We start from the raw sequence: 9,801 nt of genomic DNA on the forward strand, positions 1-9,801 counted from the left end.
AAAGTAACCCAATGGCTGGTCGTTGTAGCTCCATTGGTGCAGCTCCTCCTCTTTCGCGCTATCGCAATAGAAACTAGAGAGAAGGCAGAACCCCTCCTTTTCATATTCACGTGCAAAGTGTTGCTTTTCGAGCCATCAGACCATTCAGTGATTCCTTGTTATTAGGGAGGGATGGCTGGTACTCACCAGAGAAGTTGAAGGACAGGAGGATGAGCATTCTAGAGTAATAAATGATATCAATGTCATTAAATTAATCTTGACAGTGTAGTGTGAATTAATCTTTTACTGTCCCAAGGTTAGTGTGCAATGGAAGGATGACAAGTTATTACTTAGACATTTATTATTCTATCCCGAGTTATAGTGTATTTGCATAGATTTTTTCTCTAAATGGGATGTATAATCATGGGATGCTAGGTTTCTAGACCGTCCGCCATGAATATTTTTCAATTTATCCTAATGATTGATAGAAAAATATATATCCGCTACATTAACGACCTCCCTAGTATCGGCCTCATGGATATAAAGGGAGGTACATACAGATACATAGGCATCAGACGCATGGTGGGGTAAACCCACGTCGTTAGTTCCTGAGAATCGACCCCTGACTATTATGCCAGAGATGGATGTTGTGCCCACCGTCTATGCTACACCCTGAGGGCAACACTAAAAACGCATGATATTACTTAGTGTGCAAGATTTGACTGGTCTGACACTAGGCTGAAATCCAATTAGGTTTGGAGGACTTGATAGTTGGTGTAGAAATCAAGATAGATCCACGAGTGACTCGATATTTGACGGGAAGTCCGACAGGGCTGATAACTGACCGAAGTCTAGTTGAGTCTGCGGACCTGACAACTACAGGAAGACCTGATGGATCGAAGGAAGTCAAGCGATTCTGCATGGTAAATAAGGTAAGTCACTAGAGGAGAGAGTTCTAGTGAGGACGAGTCCCAATTTGAGATTTTAAGCGTAGGTCCAGTTTAGGTCATTTTAAAAACTTAAATTGAAATCCTAACTAAATCCTAGTCTTGGATAGACATAATCTAATTAATAAACCACTTATTTTTATTGTGTTAACTTCGTTTTGCATGATATACTTTATTTTATTGGACTAATACATTTTGCAGGGCGAAAGGAGCACAAAATACCTCAAGTGAACAATACCTGAGGCCCCTTCCATACGAAGGAAGGTGCCTTGAGTTGGGCGATAAAAGGCGCCTTCGGTCAGATAATACAGAAGACCTAGACGACTATAAGGCACTATTTTTTCAGAATAAAATTTTGTTTATGGAAGGCGCCTTCAACCCTCTTTAAAAGGACTACTTGACCAAAGTTTCAATACAACTCATACACATCTCTTCTACAAACTTCTACATGTTCGTTCGACGTTTTAACTGTTTCAACTTTGTGTTGTTGTTCTACTATGACACTACTGTGCTCGACTACTACTGAGAAGCAGTCCAACACCACCATCGAGCTCGATCCGACAATTTACAAGTGTTGGGTAATGAAGTTTTCTTTGTGTACTTAATTATTGCTTAAAAGAAAAGTGTAGCTTGTTACACTTATTTTATCTTTAATTTTTTATTGTACTTGTTTCCCTCTTTTGACAATTCCGGAAGAGGATTATAGTGAATTGTCCATCGATACGGTCCACAAGATCATGGATCTTAAAGTAGAAGTCATCGAAGTCTCCGAACCAAGTAACAATCAAGTTTTACTGGTTTTCATTTCTTATTTTTTTTCCATTGTGCGCACTTTATTTTAAAAAAAATGAAAAAGAAAAGTTTATTAAAATTACATGATTCACCGCCTGTCTAATGTGTGTAATGATCTAACATCCTTAGGATGAACAGTTGCTAGTGCATGATGGTGTTAGTACTAGGGGGTCTAAGGTCAAATTCTAGCTAGTAGGTAGCTGTCTATCCTCCTCATGTGTCATTCAATTATCTAATATTAATAGTCATTCATGATTTATCTTTTCTATGTTAATATGAAAGATGAGTTAACCAATAATAGAGCTAGCTTGGATGTTCTATCCATACTTATTCTTGCAGTGGGCTATCAACGTTAATGTTGACATCTCACCTCCGGGCTGCACTCTTATTTTTTTTTTTTCTTTTTCCATGATAAATTTGAGCTTATCCCTTTCTAAATTTCCTCGGATTCCGAGGCTACCATACGGATAGCTTTGAATGTGGCTCCACCATTTGAGTTGACGGAGGCCATGAATGAGCGAATCAGTATTTTTTACCACCTGCACAACAACAGCAAAAGATAATCATGCACGTCTTTTAAAAACAGTTTGTCTATTATTAAATGGAGCATGCCATTTGCTCCAACTGCTTAAATTATCCAAACCATATGGCTCAGTTAAGCGATGGGGGTTTATATTACTAAATTAATCATTATTATCGATAACTAATTAGATTATCAATCGGTGTAATTTTATATGAATTATTTGAAAATATATAATTATAAAATAAAATTTTAAAATTTATATCTACAGGAAAGTGAGGCAATGTTTTTTTTCTAATGATTAGAAATATAAAAAATAGGGCCCTAGGTTATAATTTTATATTAATGTTTGAGTAAATGTTGCGATGATATATAAGAGTTAAAACAAAATTTAGATAGCAAAATAAAAGAGTAAATTATAAATTGAATAAAAATTTTAAGTGAAATATTTTTTTAAAAAACAATATAATAGTGTTAAATTTGGAAATAAAATTTTAAAATATAGAAGATTTAAAATATCGATGAGGAAAATTTGTAAAATAATAAATAATAAATCTTGATGTAGTTTAAAATATGAGGGATAAATATAGAAAAATCATAAAAATAAGATTCAAATACACACTATAATCGCGACCATGTTTTATAAAATATTAGGAAGGTAATTAAAAATTCCAAATTAAATTTGACAATCATGATGCAATTCTTTAAAACAGAATAATAAGATAAAATTTAGGTATACATACAAAAACATAAAAATATAAAGAAAAAAATAAACAAATTTAAAATAGAAACAATTCTCATATATATTTTACAAAAATTCCAAATTAAATTTGACAATCATGATGCAATTCTTTAAAACAGAATAATAAGATAAAATTTAGGTATACATACAAAAACATAAAAATATAAAGAAAAAAATAAACAAATTTAAAATAGAAACAATTCTCATATATATTTTACAATCATTACTAATTCATCAATAACATTGATAGATATAACTCTTTTTTAAAATGAAATTAAATGGTTTTTTAAAAATTAAAAATTTACAAAAATAATTTTAAAAATAAAACAGTAGTGAGTCATGGCAGGAGTTTTCTATATTACATTTAAAAAAACTGAAAATTGAAATAATAAAATAAAAAGAACAAACACTTTACAAACGAGTAATTTACTAATGGAAAAAAAAACCCTACAATTAGAAAATATATATATCTTTACCATCGTTTTTTTTTAACTTCGAAAGATGCAAATTAGTTTTATATTGCATATTAGAGGTTTGTCATTCAAAAAAATAACAACACATAGGATTTGATGCGATGATGAAAAGAGATCCATCAAAAATAGATCAAAGTTAGAAAGATCGATTGACTTAGAGGTCGAGGTCAAAAATAGTCAAATAGTCTGGTCGACTAGCTAGGCAGGGTTGGACGATCGGACAAATGGGAAGGCCGATCGACAAGGAAAGGGTGTCGAGCGGCCCGCCCAATGCTGGTAGACGGAGTCAAGAGGTAAACGACAAATCCGCAATAAGCTTGTTTGGTAGATCGAGGGATACGACGGGTCAGACGAAGGTAATCAATAACAATCGAGAAATAAGGCAGAAGACGTGCTAGCAGATCTGAGGGATACGATTGAGCGGGTGCCCCGGCTAAGCGAACTCCGATTGACCTACAACGGGACCCACCTAAGTATCTCGTCATATCCTTTCAAGGTGTGCACCACTGACAAAGGAACATGTTCCGCAGGCAAATGATACTTTGAAAGCTTTCAGCATGTCATATCAGAGATATGTATGCTTGTTTAAGAAAAAGTGTCAGAGACACTTCTTAGTTTATTTTTTTATAGGATACTTAAGAAAATGTACACACGCTTTGAGATGCATGCACAGATACTACAGTGACGTTATAAAAGAGGGGTTCCCATCTACAGGCAGAGTTATGCGCAACTTCACTATTCTACACACTCTTTCGTTACCACACTTTTGCTATTTCATCGGAAACCGACTTAAGCATCTGAGGGAAAATACCGGAAACCCCTTCCCCGTCCGACATTAACACTTTTATATTGCAAAAATACGTGGAGTCTTCGTCGCATCAAACCTTCAGTCACATCCTCAAGTTTTCTTCTTCTCCGCTTTTGAACATAAACAACATGAAAAGTAAAACACAGATTTATAATATAACTATGAAAAAAAATTTGTAACTATGAACTTAAAAATACAGATTTTATAAGCTGAAGAATGAAATTTGTACACCAACTTAGCTAATGATAGAGATCGATTCACATAGCACTCTTATATTCTTCATTTCATATTTTAAAAAATATATATATATTCCTGCAAAAACTATCTATCCTTGTAATTTACTAGCCCTCATAATGATCCTAGCCAACAATATAGACATCGGAAGTGCTATCAAATCAAGTCCTCTCGATATAATTGAGACATATAGTATTACTATATAAATATGATAGAGTTGGGATTGAATAACGAATATCTAAGTGATCCAAGTTAGTCAAATAAACAAATAATCCTAATTAATTTTATTGATTATCTCAAGAGTGACCGGTCCAGTCCCACGAAAGTTTCCCATCGATCATCAGGATAAATCAGGAAACACACGCGACGATCAGTCAGAAGCCCAGTATCCTTTAGTTATGTCACCCATTTGGAGGAAAAATTCTTACAAATATGTCATAATTGGGATTCGAATCACGGATGCCTGGGTGACAACCCAGATATCCTACCACAGTACCATAGTCCCAGGGACTCCAAGTTAGCCAAACAAAAAAAATGATTAACCAGGCTGGGTAACGTCGAGCTTGGATGACCGACTCGGCCACGCAGTCCAGGAGCCCAGCATCCTTTAGTTGTGTACCCCATTTGAAGAAAAAAATCTTGTAAATTCGCCATAGCTGAGGCTCGAACCGCTGATACCTGGGTGACAACTTGAATACTCTACCACTGCACCATAACCCTGGGGCCAAGTTAGCCAAACAAAGACAATGTAATGTTGGATTTTTGGGCTCATTAATTTCTTCTAACAGAAAGAAATTCAAAAACCCTAAGCAATCCTTTAGCCTAGCTCTTCTATTCATGGTCCCCTCGTCTTCAATTTTTATCGTTCCAAAACCACAAGAACTCTTAAATCATCAATCTTCATGACCCTGCTTATTCTGAGTTTTTTTTCATCCAGTCCGTGCTTCTTTAAGGATGGCTCAGAAGCTAAGTGAGATAATTACGATGAGATAAAATTTTTTTTAACTTGTACAAGTTCTAATCCAAAATTGTAAATTTATTTTTATTTATTTTATCCGATCTACGTTTTGAAGCAAGATAGTATAATCTTGAATCGCTAAGTAAATTATCATCCCTAATCCATATATATTATGAAAGCTGTACCGCACAATCCTTCAACGAGCAAAAGATTGAAAAGTATTTAATCTGAAATTTTATGATGGCACTTCTATTTCTTTTTTTGGTTTGATTGGAATTTATATATATATATATGTTTATGGTGGCATCAGGATGCAACACCTTATTCAAACATCAATGATACGACGAATCATAGCAGATAATAAAGTCGTTAGTTAATGTGAAAGTCAAAGTCTAACAAAAATCAATTTAAACATCCTAATCACAAGATAACTTATGAAGGCCGATCAGAGGACGAGATAAATCTCTCAAGGGATGGATGCAGAGCGCAACCCTCAAAATCTAAGTAGATAGCAGCACCAACTGATTGTTGGCGGAGGCTACGAAACTCAGCTTGAATCTTTTAGTGGGCACATGGAATGGTTCCTTCTACAATACCAATTGGATAGTTTTGATTGGACATTTAAGGGGCCTAGTTTCCCAGGTCCAGTTGGTACTGAACATATTTCTTGAGTTTTCATGTGACCAAGATGTACTGTATAGTTGAGTCTTCAAACATCACTCTAAATCTACTAAGAATCCTATTTTCCTATAACGACCTCACGAGTGCTCAACCTCTCGAAGCTGATCAGATATGATAGCACACCTAGTCTGATCTAATTCCAACAAGGCTAATTCTTAGCTGAAGGAGCATCACTAGGGGTCTATTAAGGTCTCAAACCTCTTGGAAGTCTAGCCATATTCAAATTCCTCATTTATAGGCCCATAAGACCATCTTTTAAGCGACATGTATTCACTACTAAAGGATAGCAACTGAGACGACTAAGTACCGTTTAAGTATGGTGGCATGACATGTTACATTGGAGATTACATTATCATGATGAGATACCTTGTTAATTATAAATAGTCCCTTCTTCATGCACAGGTAAGGTAAGTTTTGGAATGTTTTTTTTTACTATCATCAACATCATTTTTTACATTTACTCATATTTAATCTCGAAATTGAATTGAAGAGTAATTGCCGTGCACTCATCCCTTACCTATCTACTGACGTCCCCATCTCGAGACTTTGGACTCCTCCACTTCAAGGTCCTCTTGCGGTTACCATGCTGTTCACATCATCGGTTGTACATTTTTATCGATTTCAGACCGGAACAATCAACAAACAAAATGGTAAGATTTTTCAAAGCAATATAGGTTCCGCTAAGGTCGAGCTAGGACGATTAATTTAAACGATCAAATTTCTCACTAGATCAGCTAAATATATAAATGTTCCCTGCAACTTCACAAGTCATAAGGTTAAGGATTCGTTGATCCTCAAAGATGGAGAAGGGAGTGAAAGGGAATCACCAAGCTAAGGCGAGTAAAAGGGATCCTCCACTTCGAGCGCCCCCGCCGTAGCACCCTCTATCTTTGTCGACGTGCTCTCCGTCAAGGAGTTCTGCGACAACCTTTTCATCCACATCCTTCCTCCGATGAGCTAGCAGCAATCACGGTCCGGCAAACCTCCCTTTCGTTTATGGTCACGGAGTTAGGAGCCGTCTAGCGGTGCCGCTTCCTTGACATCTTCGTAATTTGCAAAGGCTGCCAATCACTGGAAAAAGGGTTGCAGTTAAGGGGTTTCTGTCGACTTAGCTTAGGGTTTTGTCTTCGAGGGCAACATGACTCTGAACAGAGTAGCTAAGTAGACCCTGCACTCATTTGCAATCCAGGAAAATTTTCAAAATGTACCCTAAACGTATGGCCCCCCCCCCTCCACAAGGGTTTGAAAGTTCGCATGCAATCACTTTAGCCCATCACTGAACAACCTTCTATTGGAGATGGGAGATGGTAGTACTCGTAGTATTGTTTCACCCACATTACAATAGTGATTGATTGATTGTTCGTGATCGATCACCATGTCCGTTGCCTGTTTTTGTTATTAGAACATGCATCTTCATCATGTTGAAAAAGTGTCATTTTCGTTATGGCTTCCTCTTCGTCTCCTTTTCTCATATGCCATCGCCTCACACTACCACCACAGGGGATCTCTCTTGCCCTCCCTCAGCAATAGAGGTGACAATGAGGTTATATACTAACTTAAACATAGATTATATATATAATATGTTATGACATATATCCTATTATACATATATTTATAACTTATTTATTAAATTATATATTTACAAACTTATTTAACTTACAATCATTTATTGATGTATAAATGAGTCATGCCAAAATTGGGCACTCCTGGCTATATCCAGAGGAAGGTCCATCCCCTAGTCCAGTAGTACTAGTTCCTCAGTTCACTAACCCCAATTTTGTCACTAGCTCCGTCGTCGACGGTTGGCCAACTATTAACCTCTCCGTTAACAAATTATGAAGGAGTATTTTAAAACCACATTACAAAACTTAGCGTAGCGATTGTTTTAACAATACTGAAAGCAGGGGACATTTTAAAGAAAAACAAACAAAACCTAAGACATTTAAAATTGTCCCTGCAACCTGTGAACTGGGAAGTAGGATCAGAGAAGTTACAGAGACAAGGAAAAGAGTGAATTAGTTCATCTGTGATCTTTGGTACGTAAAATCTAATTAACAGCCTTTAAAAGATTTTTGCACAGAGACAGACAGAAAGAAAGAAAGATTGAAGAAAAAATTACATGGGATGTATTAAAGAAAAATCAAAAGAAAAAAAAAATTGGGAAAAGGAGGACTTTACTCTCGGATGAATGAGATGATTGCTTCCAAGATAGGATTTTGAAGCTATTCATGGCAGATTTGGGCGAAGAGGAGACGAACTAGTCAATATTCCGGCATCAAATGGGAGATTTTTCCATCGTCAGCAGCCATCATGGCGGTCCGTTCGGTGACCCGAAGCCATATGCAAACGCCGGTGAAGCTGAGCACGAGACTGAGTAGGCCGCTGCCGAGTCCAATCCCGACGATTGAGAGCACTGACAGCCCCTTCCCCCTCATCGGAGGCAGGGGATACCCGTAGAGGTCAGGGTTTCCGACGAATGAGCTGGCATTGAACCGTGGCGCCGCCGTCTCCACGCCGGAGCGGTTGGCGAGAAGCACGGGGATGGGGCCCTCGAGGCGGTTGTAGGAGACGTCGAAGGAGGAGAGGCGGACGAGGAGGCCGAGTTGGTCGGGGATTTGGCCGGACAGGAGGTTGGCGTGTAGGTCGATGACATTGAGGTAGGCGCAGAGGGCGAGCTGCGGGGGGATGGCCCCGGAGAGGCGGTTGGCGGAAAGGTTGAGGACGGCGAGGTTGAGTAGCGCGGAGATCTCCGGGGTGATGCTGCCGGAGATCTGGTTGGAGGAGAGATCGAGGGACTGGAGGTTGGAGCAGTTGGCGACGAAGGGAGAGATGGCGCCGCCGAGGGAGAGCCCGGAGAGGGCGAGCTTGTAAACTCGGCCGTTGTTGCAGGTGACGCCAGTGAGGTAGGAGGTGAAGCCGTTGCAGGGGGCCTCGAAGTTAGCCTTGGTCCAGTTACGGAGGCTGTTGTCTGGGTCCACCAGTGACAGACGGAGACTAGAGAGGCATGCCTCGTCCATAGTAGTAGCAGCCAGGGCCGGCGGAGAGAAGAGGAGGAGAAGGATCCCCATCCACCATGCCAGCGGCGGCGACGGCATTATAGTGGCGGAAGAAGAGAGTGATGGATTCGGTTGAGTTTGAGATTTGTGTTCCGTATTTGGGTGACTACTATTATGAATCGTGTAGTACGGCATGAAGATTTTTGAGTCCGATGTGCATTCGAGCCTAACCCGGATTCCGGTCCGTGGATAGCGTTAAATTTCAAATTGTCGGTTGGATTTGGTGGATCCGGGTTTTGGCCTGCCCAAATGAACTGATGGATCTTCCTGATTTCGAAATGTTTATCCATTTTTGATTAAAGGATCAAGGAAAGTGGGAAGTGTCCTAATTTAAGTTGAAGTTATAGTTGACAACTTGACATGGAAGGAGAAAAAAAAACACAAAGAGAGGAAACCCTAGGCACCGCCCCACTAATTCACTATGACAACAAGGACAACCCTTACTCTCCTTTTCTGTTGCGTCGCCCTCAGGAGTCAGGCCTGTTCCTCCGCCTCACTATGCCATGCATGGGACCAAGCTTTGGATAATTACAAGTGACTCAACGGAGGCCGCCACCACTATCGCACAAAAAGGAAATCAGATTGATTGTCCTAAAATTTTTATATCCTCG

At 38.6% G+C, this 9,801-nt stretch overlaps 1 protein-coding gene across 1 annotated transcript; it reads right to left on the bottom strand.

The window, feature by feature from the left end:
* Nucleotides 1–8,106: 8,106 nt before the first annotated feature.
* On the bottom strand, nt 8,107–9,288 carry LOC122016244 (receptor-like protein 44). The gene has a single exon (XM_042573477.1). The coding sequence runs from the start codon at nt 9,227–9,229 to the stop codon at nt 8,396–8,398; it is 834 nt and encodes a 277-aa protein (XP_042429411.1). The 5' UTR covers nt 9,230–9,288; the 3' UTR covers nt 8,107–8,395.
* Between the last annotated feature and the right edge of the window lie 513 nt (nt 9,289–9,801).

This window comes from Zingiber officinale, chromosome 8B (genome assembly GCF_018446385.1).
Source record: "Zingiber officinale cultivar Zhangliang chromosome 8B, Zo_v1.1, whole genome shotgun sequence".
Lineage (NCBI taxonomy): Eukaryota > Viridiplantae > Streptophyta > Magnoliopsida > Zingiberales > Zingiberaceae > Zingiber > Zingiber officinale.

Excerpts from the sequence above, each read along its gene's own strand:
- LOC122016244 (XM_042573477.1), bottom strand. The coding sequence starts at position 9,229 with ATGCCGTCGCCGCCGCTGGCATGGTGGATGGGGATCCTTCTCCTCCTC.